The 16,426-nt window shown below is 44.2% G+C and overlaps 1 protein-coding gene and 1 pseudogene across 2 annotated transcripts in view; one reads left to right on the forward strand and one right to left on the reverse strand.

The window, feature by feature from the left end:
* Nucleotides 1-1,028: 1,028 nt before the first annotated feature.
* On the reverse strand, nucleotides 1,029-1,976 carry LOC311530302 (olfactory receptor 14A16-like; the record flags this gene model as incomplete). The annotated part of the gene is made up of 1 exon (XM_084646750.1): nucleotides 1,029-1,976. The coding sequence occupies one exon, from the start codon at nucleotides 1,974-1,976 to the stop codon at nucleotides 1,029-1,031; it is 948 nt and encodes a 315-aa protein (XP_084502876.1).
* Nucleotides 1,977-15,489: 13,513 nt separating this feature from the next.
* The window catches only part of LOC311530619 (olfactory receptor 5AP2-like), a 404,829-nt pseudogene continuing 403,892 nt past the window's right edge, over nucleotides 15,490-16,426 (forward strand). Inside the window, exon 1 of the transcript in view lies at nucleotides 15,490-15,674. The product of the transcript in view is annotated as an olfactory receptor 5AP2-like (transcript). The remainder of the gene's footprint in view (nucleotides 15,675-16,426) is intronic.

The raw sequence follows: 16,426 nt of genomic DNA on the forward strand, positions 1-16,426 counted from the left end.
TATGTGGGTGATGAGTCATATTATAGGAGAATATGGGGTTGTGAGTGGAGCTATAGGGGAACAGTGGCACAAGCTAGTCTGGTGTGGTAAGCCAGACTACAGGGACATGGGTGTGTGTGAGGAGGGTTATGAGGGGCACAGGAATACTTAGAAAGAGAGAGACCCATTAAATAAACCGATATCTACACAGGTCCAGGGTGTGTTATTGTTCTACTCAGGTCAGATTACACGCTTAGTGCAGTTTGGAGTGATGTGAATAAATACATAAGTATTTGGCTCAATAAAGACCAGTAGGTCCACCTTATACACAAAGAGCAGCCGCTTACAGAGTGTTAACCTTTATTTTAACATTAAGGGCAAAAGTAGAGGCTGCATTAGAGATCCCAGTGCATGTGTGTGTGTGTGTGTCTCCTTAATAGCCTTCACCCTACTCAGCACAAGAGGTCTGTAGCTGGGAATAAGGATTTATCTGCATGTGAAGCTAGAGTTCACAGAGAACAAGTCAGCCGTACCGATGAAAGCTGCATTCCCTGGAGTTCGCAAGTATCTGGTGAAATATTTCATACACTGATAGGCGTTAGGCGCAAATTCACCACTCTGGTGGTTCCTGTTGCATTTCTACAATGAAATGGTCTCCACTTTTGCTGGTTGCAGTTTAGATCTTTACCATTTCCCATCCTTTTGTTCTGTTTATTGTTTGGTCTCATCCCTGTTACATTTTCCCCACTGGGGAGTTTATAGAGTTCTGATGTCTTATCCATAACATTAAAAGAAAGCCAGGAGAGAAACAGAAAATGGGAGGATGGATGATAATAATAAGATCTTGTTCTGATGCAGAATTTTTCACTGATGGCTCTCAAAACACTTTGTAGAGAAGCTCAGTATCATTATTTCCATTTTAAAGATGGGGAAACAGAGGCACAGGGTCATCCACCAGGAGAGCCCGGGATAGAACCCAGGTTTGCTGACTCCCCTACCAGTGTTCTGGTTACTAGGCCATGCTGCCTGCCTGGCAGAATGAAATGTCCTCAGAAAGGGATGCCCATTGCTTTCCTCTGAAGGAGAATCTTCCTTAAAACTCTTCCAAGAGCCATTTTTATCTCCTGGTTTCTCAAGCTATAGATGATGGGATTAATCAGCGGGGGCATCACAGAATAAAACACAGCCACCAGGTACTGTTTGAATGCAGAGTCAGAAGTTGGCATCATGTATGAAAAGATACAAGCACCAAGGAATAACATGACAACTGTGAGGTGAGGCAGGCAGGTGGAGAAAGCTTTGAGACGCCCCTCCACTGAAGAGATTTTTAGCACAGCAGAGAAAATGTGAATATAAGACACAGTTATGAAAGCAAAGCAGCATAAAGCTTCACATATACCAAATGCAATCAGGACAGTCTCACCGATGTGAGGATGGGAGCAAGACAGTTTCAGTAATGGGGGAATATCGCAGAAGAACTGGTCGATAAGGGACCCACAGAAGGGTAGTGAAAATGTGCTAGCAGTGTTCAAAGCAGAATAGACACCACCACCCAGCCATGCGCCACATGCTAGCTTACAGCACGCTGTCTTGTTCACAATTACTGTATAATGCAGAGGATTGCAGATGGCAATGTAACGGTCATAAGCCATAATGGTGAGGAACACAAGCTCTGTCTCTATGAATGAAAGAAAGAAAAACAACTGAGATACACATCCTTGGAAAGAAATAGCCTGGCTGTTCATGAGGGAGTTGATGAAGGACTTGGGGATGGTGACTGAAATGAAACAAATATCCAAGAAGGATAGGTTTTTCAGGAAGAAGTACATGGGGGTGTGCAGGTGGTAGTCAAGACTTATGGTTGTGATGATGAGAAGATTCCCCATGAGGGCAGCTAGGTAAATAGCCAGAAAGACCATAAAGTGTAAAATCTGCAGCTTCCGATTCTTGGAGACTCCCATGAGAAAGAATTCACTCCCTGTGGTTTGATTGGCCATGTCCTTCCAGGAGCCACTCTGCAAAGAGAGGGAGAAAGAGAACTTTTAGAAAGATTAAAAACTGACTTCATGGAATCTGTTTACTTAACTTTATAATATCTTTACACCTCACACATACCATTTTGATGTGCGGTGAAGAAATGATTAGAGACAGACAGACAGACTAGGTCTGTCCACTTGTCAATCACAGTCTTCATTTTGGAGCTTTAGGACATCTTTTAGCCACTGAACAACTGAAAGATAAGGATCAAGACCTCGGCCTCAGCTCACTATTCTATGGGTAAGCAGTGCCGAGAGTGTAGGACAGGTTTGATGTGCTTGTGGTGCTCTGTGTGGCTAAATGCGCTGCAGCAATATGAACTAGTTGGAGTTTCTTAAGAGCTGATGGCTTCATTCCTAGGTATAGTGTATAGTGACAGCCAGCGCTATCCATCCTCGATTGCTCCACCCACCAACTATTCATATCCCCCCACCCCAACTTACCCATATATTTGCTTAACATACTGGCTGAAGATGTGTTTGTCCCCATCTAGGAGCCGAAACACATAAAGAAGTTTGTGGTTTTGCTACAGCTTCCAAACTAGCAGATGCAGAGCAATGTTTTGAAAATTGCCTAAGGGCCAGATTTTCAACGGCGCCTCAAGATGCATACAGGAACCTAGCAGGATTTTAAAAAGCGCCTAACCAAGTTAGGGCCCAAATTTGTAAAGGTATTTAGTCATCTAGCTCCCAATTTTTAAAGGTAATTAGGCATTGCTGCTCTCAGCGACTAATTGACACAAGTAGCTTATATTGCCAATCAGAAGTATAATTATGGAGACAGGGAAGGTCCAGACTTTAGTGTGGTCATGGAAAGAGTCAAATATGGCCACAGATATGTGTGAGTGTGTGACAGGACAGACTAGGTAGGTGAGGTAATATCTTTTAATGGACCAACTTGTGTTGGTGGAAGCTACAAGCTTTCAAGCTTCACAGAGCTCTTCTTTGGGTGTGGGGAAGGAAAGTAGAGTGTTTGAGGTAAATACAAGTTGGAACAGATTGTTAAGCATAAGGGGTAAACACATGTTTTGGGAAACCACTTAAAATGAACTGGGGCAATTGAGGGTTAGGCTGTTATGGCCTTCAAACAACCCCCCCAACTTCGTTAAGCTCATCATCAGAAGCAAGTTCACCACAGACCAGGACACACCAACTCAAAGCAGCACCAGACCCTGCCAGAACAACAGATGCAAAACCTGCAGACATATCCCCACTGCTCCGATGATCAATATTCCCCACAACTCACTTTTCAAGATTCATGGGTCCTATACACACCTATCACAACATGTGGTGTACCTCATCCAGTGCATCAAATGTCCAAACAACTACTATGTGGGTGAAACCAAACAATCACAATGCTCTTGAATGAACTCACACAGAAAAATTATAAAGGACAAAACCCATGAGTGAACACTTTTCACAAAGCAATCACTCCATTTCCAAGCTGTCAGTCCTCATCCTCAAAAAAAAACCTGCACGACACCTTAAATTCATAACTCTTCCAGACACTAAAAAATATGGACTCCACAGAGACACTGATTTTATGGCTCATTACAACAATTTGTGACACACCCTACTGCCTGCTAATCCTTAATTGCCCACTCAATTTTAAGTGGTCTCCTACAGCATGTGTGAACCCCTTATGCTTAAAAATCTGTCCTAACTTGTATTTAGCTCAGACACTCTGCTTTCCTTCCCCACCCCTGAAGAAGAGCTCTGTGAAGCTCGGAAACTTGTACCTGCCATCAACAGAAGTTGGTCCAATAAAAGTTATTGCCTCACCCACCTCGTCTCTCTCATATCCTGGGACCACAACACCCTTGCAAACAGGCAGACAGAGAGATAGACAGAGCATGGAATAGAACTCACTCCCACAAGCCATAGTAGCTAGCGTCCTCATTACATTCAAACAAAATGCAAAGTTTGACCTAATTAAAGAGCAACACTGACTAGATGATCCAGTCATACAAGGTGCTAACTAGAGCTGCTTGGAAAAACAAGGACACATTTGGACAACATTTCTTGGGGCGGAGGGTTGGGGGGAGAATGTTTCCTCTTGTTCACTAAAAAATGCTTTGATGGAACTTTTTTCAACCAGCTCTGGTGCTCAGCCCTTCCTAAAAGGTGGAGTGCCTCAGCTTCAGATGACTGCTTGGAATCTATCTAATTGTATAATTTCATTAAATCACCAGGTATTATGGTGATGTTCTGCATAGTATTAAAGCCTAGAGGTATAGCCAAAGCCACAAAAAGGATTTAGATGTCCAAATACCATTACTTTTAATTGGGAATTGGACATCAAAATACTTTGGGAAGATTTGAAAACCCCAGCCAGAAAGAGAGAGAGAGAGAGAAAAGAGGGAATGATAGAGAGATAGACAGAAAGACAGACAGACAGCGATAGGAATATAGGGACAGAGGAATTGCCATACTGGATCAGACCAGTAATCAATCTAACCCAGTATCCTTTCTCCAACAGTGGCCAGTAACAACTACTTCTGAGGAAGGTGCAAGATAGATAGACCATCACATGCATTTTGACAGACAATTATCTAGTGTGGAAGTATAACATTGTATAAGTATAACGCTGAATAAGGGGACATGCTGGATACATTGTATATGAGAGGGCATGCCAAAAGATGTTACAAAGTATCTGAGGGATCACACATAGGGACAGTTAGCTTTTGAATGGAGAAGCAATTAAGATAGAGTCAGCACGTCTAAGAAGCAGGCATCAGAATGGAAGGTGTGAAGGGCAATTAGTTAAGTTAACTGGAAGCTGTTAAAGGAGATTGTTAAGGGTGGCAGGTAATTGAAGATATGTGACTGGTCTCAGGGATCTCGAAGGGTGGTGACTAAAATCTTTTTCCTTCTTTTGTCTGTAACTTCTCTGTAACTTGTTCTCCAAAACACTGTATAAATTAAAAGACACAAGCCCCACTCGGGGGGGCTCACTTCTAAATGTATTAGCAGAGCAGCTTTGCTAATAAAACAGAGTGGTCTGATAAATTGTGAGTCTGAGTCAAACTTTGACAATTTGGAGGTTCCACCGAGATGGCAAGCGGCTTCACTGAGGCTGTGTGATCCCTGACTGCCTTGCAGGACGATCGTGGCAGCCGGCGCCTGGACGCTTAGTCCAAGCGATCCTCCACAAGACAGAAAGGTACACAGCAGCAGCGCAGTCTACGCCATTGAACTTGTTGGTTCCCGCTCTGTTCGGGTAGGGGTCTTTGGATCCACCTTCTGGAATCAGACGTCTCAGGTAATTATTATTTTTGTGCTTTAACTGGTTTGAGGACTGTCTTGTCTTTGTGTCTATCCGTCTTCCCCGTGGTGTGTGTGTGAATCTGGGAGCCATCCTCTGTCCGGAGACTGGCTGACCAAGGGGTCCCCGTCCCCATGGTATGAATAAGTGGAATCTGCACAGCTGCAGCCGCACCACGCCTTGGGTATAACCCTTGGTGTGAAAGCAAGGGCAGTTGAGGCAGTAGCCTGTGGGCTCTTTTCTGTATGTTGCACCGGGTACCGCTCTGCTGAGCCCGAATTTCCTTCTTGTGTGAGTGCTGTGTGAAGTCCTCCTGGATGGGTAATCAGAAGTCTAAGGTAGAACAGTTCCCTAAGGGAGCTCCAGCTTATTTTATGTATTTTAGGAGGGGTCCAGACTCTGGTAGGTTTCTTGAAAAATGGTCCAAATTAGCTCTAGAGAACCCCAAATTACAGTGGCCACTGTTAGGTTCTTGGGACAAGGATCGAGTGGACCCTTTAAAAAGCAAACTTGTCCTCCCAAAAACCAAATTGGAGAGAGGAGAAGTAGACTGCTTCATGCAGTGGTGAGAAGAGGCAAATCGTAGATGGACTTAGTCAAAACTCACCTCTCTTAAAAATTCTATCAAAAAAAACTAACAGTTCAATTGGATGCAGTCTCTCCCACCACTAGTCCGAGCGCTCCCCTTTGCCCAGTCCTGTCCAATGATCCGAATCAAACCCTACCCCCACCATACTCCTGCGCAAATAAGAAATCAGAAAAGGAAAAATCTTCAGTGACTACAGATAATGAAAGTGAAGAAGATACCCTCATTGGCCTCGCAGCTCTGCAAAATATATGAAGAAGAAATCCAAAGCAGACTGCAAAGATTCTCTTGACGTCTCTTCTTGGAAAAGAGAAACTGACGGGAGGTTAATGAGAGATCTGACCAAACTGTTGTGGCACCCTTACGAGTCCTTAAGATGGGAGAAAGTGAGTCCATATGGGATTATAAGCCCTGGACTCGTACGGAACTTTTATCTATAGTTAAAAGTTTTCCCAAACCACAGGAAAACTCTGTCAAATTTGCTGAGGAGTCTCTGTTAATCTGTAAAACCTATGAACCCTCTGAGACAGATCTCCTCCAACTGTGTAAATTGTTAGCTCCTGCCAGTTATTATGAAAAATGGTTGGCTGCCGCAGACTGGCCAACTGAGGCACGCCACTCAACCATAAAAAGTACTGGCCCAGATTCGGCATACAGAGACCGGTGTATGGCTCTTTGGAAGTGCCTGCATCAAGCCATTCCCAAAGTGTGGTCTCCTAAAACAAACTGGACAGCAATACATTGCTGTAAGCAAGGGCAAGGAGAAAGCCCAAGCGACTATAGGTCCCAGCTAACTGATATTTTCCTAAAACATTCAGGAATACAAGATCCTGATGTAAATGGGCAGGGGGCCTTGGCACATGCATTTGTTGATGGTCTTCTCCCTGACACAGGCAGCATGTTAAAATGAATAAGTGTGGGATGGGAGACTGAAACCATGGACAAATTGCTGGCAGTAGCAGAGCATTGCCACCGCACTTTAAAAGGAAAGGAGGAACAGTCCTCCCAAAAGTTAATGGCTCTGCAGATACAGCATTATTCAGGACTAAGCAGACCACACCGGGGACAGGGACGGGGTTGCGGAAGGGGGCGGGGGGCTGGATTAACTGGGGTTTGTAACTACTGTAAACAGCCTGGACACTGGAAAAAAGAGTGTCCAAGACGACCTAATAATTGTATGGGAAATCAAATGACACCCCCCCCCCCGCTGGTTCCTCCAGCTGATCCCCAACCCTATTTTTCACCCCAACAATGACGGGATGCTGGGGAACCTCACAAAGTTTTAGCTCCCTTATTACCTCTGTCCCCTACTGGAGAATGTGTCCTGACTGTAAATGATCTCTCTCTCCCTTTCCTTGTTGATACTGGAGCTTCTCTTTCTACAATCCGCACCACTGACTTGCCTGAGGTTCCCCGATCTGGAAAATCTGTGTCTGCTGTTGGCATTACAGGGATCCCTACCTCTTTTCCCCTCTCAAAACCTTTGTCTGTTCAGGTCGGTCCCCTCTCTGAGGAGCATGCATTCCTCCTCTCTGAGTCCACCCCTGCAAACCTTCTGGGACGGGACTTGCTATGCAAACTTGGCTGTTCTATTTACTGCTCCCCAGATGGTGTCTATCTGCAAATCCCTGAGTCTTCCTTATGTGATTCTGTAGCCTCCCTGCTGTCTGAAACTTCCCTCTCCACTCCGGTCCCTTGCTGTCCCTTAACTCCGTCCTTAGAGAACCTAATCTCTCAGGTTCCTTCCTCCCTATGGCCATCTCACCCATCTGAAGTGGGCCGATTAAATACTGACCCAGTTCGGATTACTGTAGACAATTCCAAACCTCTGCCTCGCCTGTCTCAATATCCTTTGAATCCTGAGGCAGAGGCTGGGATTGCTCCAGTTATATCTGCATTAAAAGAACAAAGAATTATTGTCCCTTGTTCCAGCCCCTGTAACACCCCTATCCTCCCAGTTCAAAAGGCTGATGGCAAATCGTGGCGATTTGTTCAAGACCTTCGAGCTATTAACCGTATTGTCATACCTTCTTTTCCAGTGGTTCCTAACCCTGCTACAATACTAGCGTCTATTCCTCCAAATGCAACCCACTTTACTGTTGTAGATTTGTGCTCCGCTTTCTTCTCTGTCCCAGTTCACTCTGAATCCCAGTATCTCTTTGCCTTCTCCTACAAGGGTCAGCAATATACATGGACTACCCTTCCCCAGAGGTATACAGAGAGTCCATCCTATTTTTCTCAAGCCCTAGCCAGGGATCTCGCTGATCTGGTTTTCCCATCAGGATCCACATTGATCCAATATGTGGACGACTTACTCCTGTGCTCCCTCTCTCTGTCTGCCTCAGAAACTGATTCACTAACACTTCTCACAGCTTTAGCAAACAAGGGTCATAAGGCTTCTCGCACAAAATTGCAGCTCTGCCAAACCTCTGTCACATAGCTAGGCTTCCTTCTCTCCCAGGGCTCCTGTACACTCTATCCAGCCCGGGTACAAGCCATCCTTAGCTTTCTTTGGGTTGCTCTTTGCATTCTGATTCCCTTTGCCTATCGATACCTTTGTAGCCCCCCTCTCACTCTACCCGTCTCTAGCCGCCCTGCTACATGGTGTTTTGCATGTCGGCAAGGAGGGGATGGTCTCTGCTATGAGTAATGTGGGGTGGTGAGCTCCCCATTTCAGCTCCTCTGCAACCCGCCACAGTGCCGCTTGTGTTACTTGTCAACGCCACAATGTAGGCAAATCTGTAAAAGTAACACAAGGGTTCCAGGGTTTGCCTCAAGCACCTTTCCTACACTGGCAACTTGATTTTGTACAAATGCCAAAGTGTCAGAAATATGAATTCATTTTAGTTATAATATGTCTGTTTTTGGGTTGGATTGAAGCCTTTCCCTGTTGCAAAGCTGATTCATTGTCCTTTGCAAAATGTCTGTTAAACCACATTATCCCTACCAAGGGAATTCCTGCCACTTTGTCTAGTGACCGGGGAACACATTTTACTGGAAAAATTGTTCAACATCTAAACCAGGTATTACATGTCACCCACCTGTTGCACTGCCCTTACCATCCACAGAGTGCAGGGGCAGTTGAAAGGCAAAATGGTGAGCTTAAAAATAAGCTGGCAAAAATCTGTAGTTCCACAGGGTTAAACTGGCCAGCTGCTTTACCACTGGCCCTTATGGAAATTCGGTCATCCCCATCCCAGAGACACAAATTGAGTCCATTTGAAATCATCATGGGACGCCCTATGCGAACAATGGCTACTATTACCCCAGCCCCAGACCTAAACCTAACTCACAGCACGCTCCTCCAGTACTGCAAAGGGTTAATGCAAGCGGTGAGCTCCTTCCATTCGCAGGTGCGAGCAGCTTGGCCGAGGGAACCCACCTCTGCTGCCTGTCACACTCTTGAGCCTGGTGATTGGGTCTACCTGCTGCACCACCTTCGGAAGCCCGCCTTGGAACCCCGGTGGAAGGGTCCATACCAGGTACTGCTCACCACCCAGACAGCAGTGAAATTATCCGGCATCGCTGCATGGATCCACGCCTCACAGTGTAAGCCAGCGCCACCTCAAGGGGACCAAGCACCTCTGCAAGACCACGCAGAACCAGCTTCAACCTCAGAAGACAAAGAGGAACAGCCTGCAATACCTTACAATCTGCGCTCTCGTAAGGGTTGCCAGAAGCAGAGGGTAAGCAGACAGCAGGACCCAACAAACAAGAAGCAGTAGTGAGCCTAGCCCCTGCTGCCTGGTGGACGTAAAACCGTGACTGTGGTTCCCTCGAAAGGGGTTGTCGGAACCAGAAAGGGTCCTGCTTCCAACATGTGTCCTTTGAGAAGCTTAATCCTCAGCTACTGTGTCCTGAGGGTCTGGGGAATCCAGAGTGACAGTGACAATTCTTTCATCCAACAACAGGTGCAGATAGCCCAGATCCTGAATATTTCTAATTGCTGGGTCTGCAGCCACATCCCAGCTCACTCACAAGCTAGTATCCCCACCATGGCAATCCCTTTGAATTCCTCAGAGCTTGCTGGAGAACCCTATCCACTTAAAAGGACATGGAAGGAAAATGACACTTGGGGGCTGGGAAAAACATATGTTCCTAAACTTATAAGTGTGGTGAAAGGAAAGGGCCACTGGTGCTGGATGTGTAATGGGACAGGGCTGAATCTAGGGAGGAGCAGCTGTCTCCAATACATCCTGTCCCATGGTGTATGGGACTATTCAAACAAGATTGGAGAATGGCGAACCGGGTATGGAAAGATAAACTTCCTCTCAACCTGGGATCAAACCAAAGATTCAATCTCTTGCTCCCCCTACAGCCTCCCTGAGAAAAACAGAACCTTCTACAAATGTCATGTGAATGCTACCTCTTCTCCCAGTGAAAATCATCCTGTGCCCTTTGGGGGATACTATTCCTCCTTCATAAATTCTTACATGTCAAAGGGTAGCAGTCAACCCTTCCCAGCTTTAATGGGACATCATTGGGCTTGTGGGGAAAATGCTTACACTGTGTTACCAGCAAATTGGTCAGGTATCTGTTATCCTGCTCAGCTTTTCCCACAATTCCGGGTGCTTCAATCCCTCCCACGAAATCGCCTCCGTAATTTCAGGCGAAAAAGGAGGGACTTGCCAGATGCTAAATGGTATGTGGATAACATAAGCCCCCTAACTTGGGAAGAAGCTGTTGGCATTTCTTTAGTCCCAGTAGGGGGGGTAATCCACCATGCAAAAAGGCTTTTAAGGTTACAAATGGTGGTTGAGATCATGGCCAATGAAACAGGAGAGAGCTTAAAAGCTCTAGCCAAAGAAGCAGGAGCGGTCCGACAAGTGGCCCTCCAAAACCGTCGGGCATTAGATATAATACTGGCAGCCAAAGGAAGGGCCTGTGCTCTAATTGGAACGGAATGCTGTGTATACATACCTGATAATACTAATGAGGTAATAAATCGTGCTAGCCATCTGGAGCAAATTGCATACCTTCCCCAAAAAGAACCAAGTTCCTTGTGGAAATGGATAAGTAACTTATTCAATTTCTCTAGTCTGGGAAACTGGTTGTTTCAAGGAATCCTGACTATCCTATTTGGAATTCTAATAATCTTTGTGTGTTTTCAATTGATTTCTTGTTGTATCCAAAACTGCACAAGACACACCATCCATCAGGTTACCCCTAACCAGAGTGCTAATCTAATGTTGTTTAATGTTATCAGTGAAAGTAATGAAAAAGAACGATTGATGTATGGAATCCAGTAAGTCATTGGTCATGGGCGTAGCCTTGACCAAAAGGGGGGATTGTGGAAATATAACATTGTATAAGTATAACGTTGTATAATGGGACATGCTGGATACATTGTATATGAGAGAGCATGCCAAAACATGTTACAAAGTATCTGAGGGAGCACACATAGGGACAGTTAGCTTTTGAATGGAGAAGCAATTAAGATAGAGTCATCACATCTAAGAAGCAGGCATCAGAATGGAAGGTGTGAAGGGCAATTAGTTAAGTTAACTGGAAGCTGTTAAAGGAGATTGTTAAGGGTGGCAGGTAATTGAAGATACGTGACTGGTCTCAGGGATCTCGAAGGGTGGTGACTAAAATCTTTTTCCTTCTTTTGTCTGTAACTTCTGTGTAACTTGTTCTCCAAAAAAACTGTATAAATTAAAAGACACAAGCCCCACTCGGGGGGCTCACTTCTAAATGTATTAGCAGAGAAGCTTTGCTAATAAAACAGAGTGGTCTGATAAATTGTGAGTCTGAGTCAAACTTTGACACTAGGTAAGCAGATAGATAGATAAGATCTTATTTAATGCAGTGACTGTTCAAAAATTATGCCAAATCAGATTAATTAGCAGCAGCATCTAGCCAATTAACAGGAGTAGCAGGAGGAGTTCTAACAGGAATTAGAACTGTATACAAATAAGATGAAGACATTGGCCAGAATGAGGAAATCACAGGCTCAAAAAGAGATTCACTCATTCTATATTTATGTGAGTGTAAATGAAGTGAATTTCATGAAGCTGATGCACACTTTTGTTGCACAAGAGGTGAGACTAGATGATCACCATGGTCCCTTCTGACCTTGGAATCTATGAATCGATAAACCTCAAAATCTTACTGGCCCAAGGAGACCCCTTTTTGCTCACTCAGACAGAAACAGATACACCCCTATGTAAATCATTGATCACACACCCACATCTCACACATCCACACAAACCTCTGCTGTTCTCCAGCTTTATGGTGATATGTAAAGAAGCTGATGGCAGCCAATCTGAAAATCAGAGAGATGTGGTTGTGTGTCTTTCAGTGAGTGGTTGTGGGAACAAACACATAAGTTATTCAGCTATAGAGTCCATGAAGCATACCTGGGCTGGAAGACGCATATGTTCGCATATGGAAGACCTCCCTGATTCTTCACTGGTGCAGACTGCCTAGGTTGCTGAAAGGAGACTTATTAATAAAATGTGTGCTTTAAAGGGCCTTTGGGGAAAGGTCTCTGAGGTCCCATCATGGGATGTATGATGCTCACAGAAGGCAAAATCAGAGCTCTGTTTATTTTTCATATTATCATAGCTATGCACAGAAATGACAACGAGAGTAACATCAGGCCAAACTAACTCCTGGAGTTACATTGATTTCAGTGGTGTCAGGGTGGTAGTGGTGTTAGTCTGTATCAGCAAAAACAACGAGGAGTCCTTGTGGCACCTTAGAGACTAACAAATGTATTTGGGCATAAGCTTTTGTTGGCTAAAACCCACTTCATCAGATGCATGGAGTGAAAAACATAGTAAACAGTATATATATATATTGCAGCACATGAAAAGATGGGAGCTGCCTTACCAAGTTGGGGAGGGGGGGTCAGTGCTAACATGGCCAATTCAGTTAAGGTGGAAGTGGCTTATTCTCAACAGTTGACAAGAAGGGGTGAATATCAAGAGAGGAAAAATTACATTCGTAGTGCTAACGAGGCCAATGCAATCAAGGTGGATGTCATCCATTTCCAACACATTTTCTTGTCAACTGTTGGAAATGAGTGACGTTCACCTTGATTGCATTGGCCTCATTAGCACTGACTCCCCACTTGGTAAGGCAACCCCCATCTTTTCATGTGCTCTAATATATATATATATATATATATATATATATATATATATATATATATATATATATATTGCTTACTGTATTTTTTCACTCCATGCATCTGATGGAGTAGATTTTAGCACACGAAAGCTTATGCCCAAATAAATTTGTTAGTCTCTAAGATGCCACAAGGACTCCTTGTTGTTTTTGCTTATTTCAGTGGCTTACTCCTGAATGATGCCACTGTGAAACAGATTATATGTGTTTGAATGAACAGATAGGAAGTTTGAAGTGAATATGGTCCAGGAGTGTTTTGCACGTGGGAGAGGTAGAAAGCTCAAGGTCAAAGAGAGGTGGGTTGACAAGAGAAATTTAGTATTAATTATTAATAGCAGATCTATTATGTTAATGGCTGAGTGAGAGGAGAATCACCCTTGGAAACTGTGACCATAATGTAATTAAATGTCACATCCTTGTAGGGGGGGAAATGCCAAAGAATTCCACCACAGTAGAATTAACTTCAAAAAGGGCAACTACACAAAAACGAGGAAGCTAGTTAAACGGAAATTAAAAGGAACAGTCACAAGGGTAAAATCCCTGCAAAGTGAATGGAGACTAGTCAAAAGCATAACAGAGGCTCAAACTAAATGTATATACACACACAAAAACAACACCATGGCTAAAACAGCAGAGTAAAAGAAGTGATTAGAGGCAAAAAAGGCATCCTTTAAAAATTGGAAGTCAAATCTTACTCTGCTAACTTTGGAAGTAACTCTGAGAGTGCCATAAATATAAAGGGAAGGGTAAACACCTTTAAATCCCTCCTGGCCAGAGGAAAAACCCTTTCACCTGTAAAGGGTTAAGAAGCTAAGATAACCTCGCTGGCACCTGACCAAAATGACCAATGAGGAGACAAGATACTTTCAAAGCTGGAGGGGGGGAAAACAAAGGGTTCTCTCTGTCTCTGTGTTACTTTTGCCAGGACCAGAGCAGGAATGCAGGCCAGAACTCCTGTAAAGGGTTAATAAGCAATCTAGTTAGATATGCATTAGATTCTGTTTTGTTTAAATGGCTGATAAAATAAGTTGTGCTGAACGGGATGTATATTCCTGTTTTTTTGTCTTTTTGTAACTTAAGGTTTTGCCTGGAGGGATTCTTTATGTTTTGAATCTGGTTACCCTGTAAGGTATTTAGCATCCTGATTTTACAGAGGTGATTCTTTTACTTTTTCTTCAATTAAAATTCTTCTTTTAAGAACCTGATTGCTTTTTCATTGTTGTTAAGATCCAAGGGTTTGAGTCTGTGTTCACCTATGCAAATTGGTGAGGATTTTTATTTTCCCCAGGAAAGGGGGTGTAGAGCTTGGGGGGATTTTGGGGGAAAAGACGTTTCCAAGTGGGCTCTTTCCTGGTTATATTTTGTTAGACACTTGGTGGTGGCAGCAATAAGGTCCAGCGACAAAAGGTAAAATAGTTTGTACCTTGGGGAAGTTTTAACCTAAGCTGGTAAAAATAAGCTTAGGGGGGTTTTCATGCAGGTCCCCACATCTGTACCCTAGAGTTCAGAGTGGGGAAGGAACCTTGACAGAGTAACTGTGCTGCCATGCGCGATGTCCCCACGACAGCTAACAGCGCATAAGAGAGAAGTACGGGATCCATCCTGTGTCAATGCAGATTCTGGTGTGCACTACAAAAGAATGACAGTTGGAAAAAAAGCACAAAAGGAAGCCAGAGACCTTTGGAGGGGTGGGACAGAAAGCGATGCACGACGTTACATTTTGCACATCCCAGGATGCGCCGCGCTCTGTTTCCGCATTCCCACAACACCTAGTGACAGATGGTGTCGGCAGGCACTGTGGGATACATACCCACAGTCCATTGCTCTCACTGTGGACAAAGATACCCCAAATGTGGACATGATCTGCTGACAGAGGGAGCAAATGTAGACACGCTTTGGTGACTTTGCTTTTGTCAATGTTTCCTTGGTGACATTAGTTTCATCGAAAAAACTTGCCAGTGTAGACAAGCCCTTAGACATTGGTGTAAAAATCAGCTCTCAGTGTGACAAGGTGATGTGTATGGATTTATTTGTGAGTATGTACAGAAAGCTGTCAATGGTCTCAGAGCACTGTGAAGATGTTAAATACTTTGTTTATCAGTAGATAACAAGCCATTTTACAAGGTACCATTAACCTCATTTTACAGCTGTGGAAACTGAGGTACAGAACTACATGGCTTTCTCAAGGTCACACTGAGTCAGGAATAGAACCTTGCTTTCTTGACTCCCAGATTTCACCCATGGCACTAGATTACACTACATAATGGGGGATAATTGAGGTACCAGCCCAGCTGGAGGTGTGGGGTTACAGTATCTATAAACATGGTATTGGAAGGAGAAAGATGCCTAGAAAAGCAGAGATTCTGCAAAGCTCATCCACAACTACATTTAAACATCAACAAAATTGCAATGACACCACATAACCCCAAATTATCTTTTTTGATGTCATATTTCACAGGTTATTTATTTAATTACATTTCTTGATAGGGCCCATGGCAGATACAGATTGGGGAAATCAAACTTCCATCACAGAATTCATCCTCCTAGGATTCGGGAATCTCCCTCAACTGCAGGTTCTTCTCTTCCTGCTGTTTCTAGTGATCTACATTGTGACCACGGCTGGGAACATCCTCGTCGTTGCACTAGTTGTGGCTGATCAGCACCTTCACACCCCCATGTACTTCTTCCTGGGGAACTTGTCCTGCTTGGAAACCTGCTACACCTCCACCCTCCTGCCCAGGATGCTGGCCAGTCTCGTGACTGGGGACAGAACCATTTCTGTCAGTGGCTGTGTTGCGCAACTTGATTTCTTTGGTTCTCTGGTAGCTGTGGAATGTTGTCTCTTATCAGTGATGTTTTATGATCAGTATTTAGAGATATGCAAACCATTGCATTATGCAGCCCTTATGAATGGCAGGCTCCACTTCTGGTTGGCAGCTGGGTCTTGGGTAAGCGGTTTTGTGGCTTGCACCATCACTGCATGTTGGATATCACAAATGATTTTTGTGGCCCCAATGAAATTGACCATTTATTTTGTGATTACACCCCATTAGTAAAACTGTCCTGCAATGACACCAGCCTGATGGCTCTTGTGAACTTCCTGTTCTCCTCCATATTAACACTGCCTCCCTTTATATTAACCCTGGCATCCTACATGTGTGTCATTGCCACCATCCAGATAATTTCTTCCACAACTGGGAGGCAAAAGGCATTTTCCACCTGCTCCTCTCACCTCATTGTGGTTACACTCTACTATGGGACACTAATCATTGTCTATCTACTACCAGACACCAACTCCTTGAGAGACCTGCACAACGTGTTCTCTCTCTTCTACACTGCCCTGACTCCCCTGGTCAATCCCCTCATCTACAGCCTGAGAAACAAAGAGGTCAAGGTGGCCTTGAGAAAAGCTGTTAGTGAAATTATGAA

The sequence above is a fragment of the Lepidochelys olivacea genome (genome assembly GCF_965140295.1).
Source record: "Lepidochelys olivacea isolate rLepOli2 genome assembly, chromosome: 14".
NCBI lineage: Eukaryota > Metazoa > Chordata > Testudines > Cheloniidae > Lepidochelys > Lepidochelys olivacea.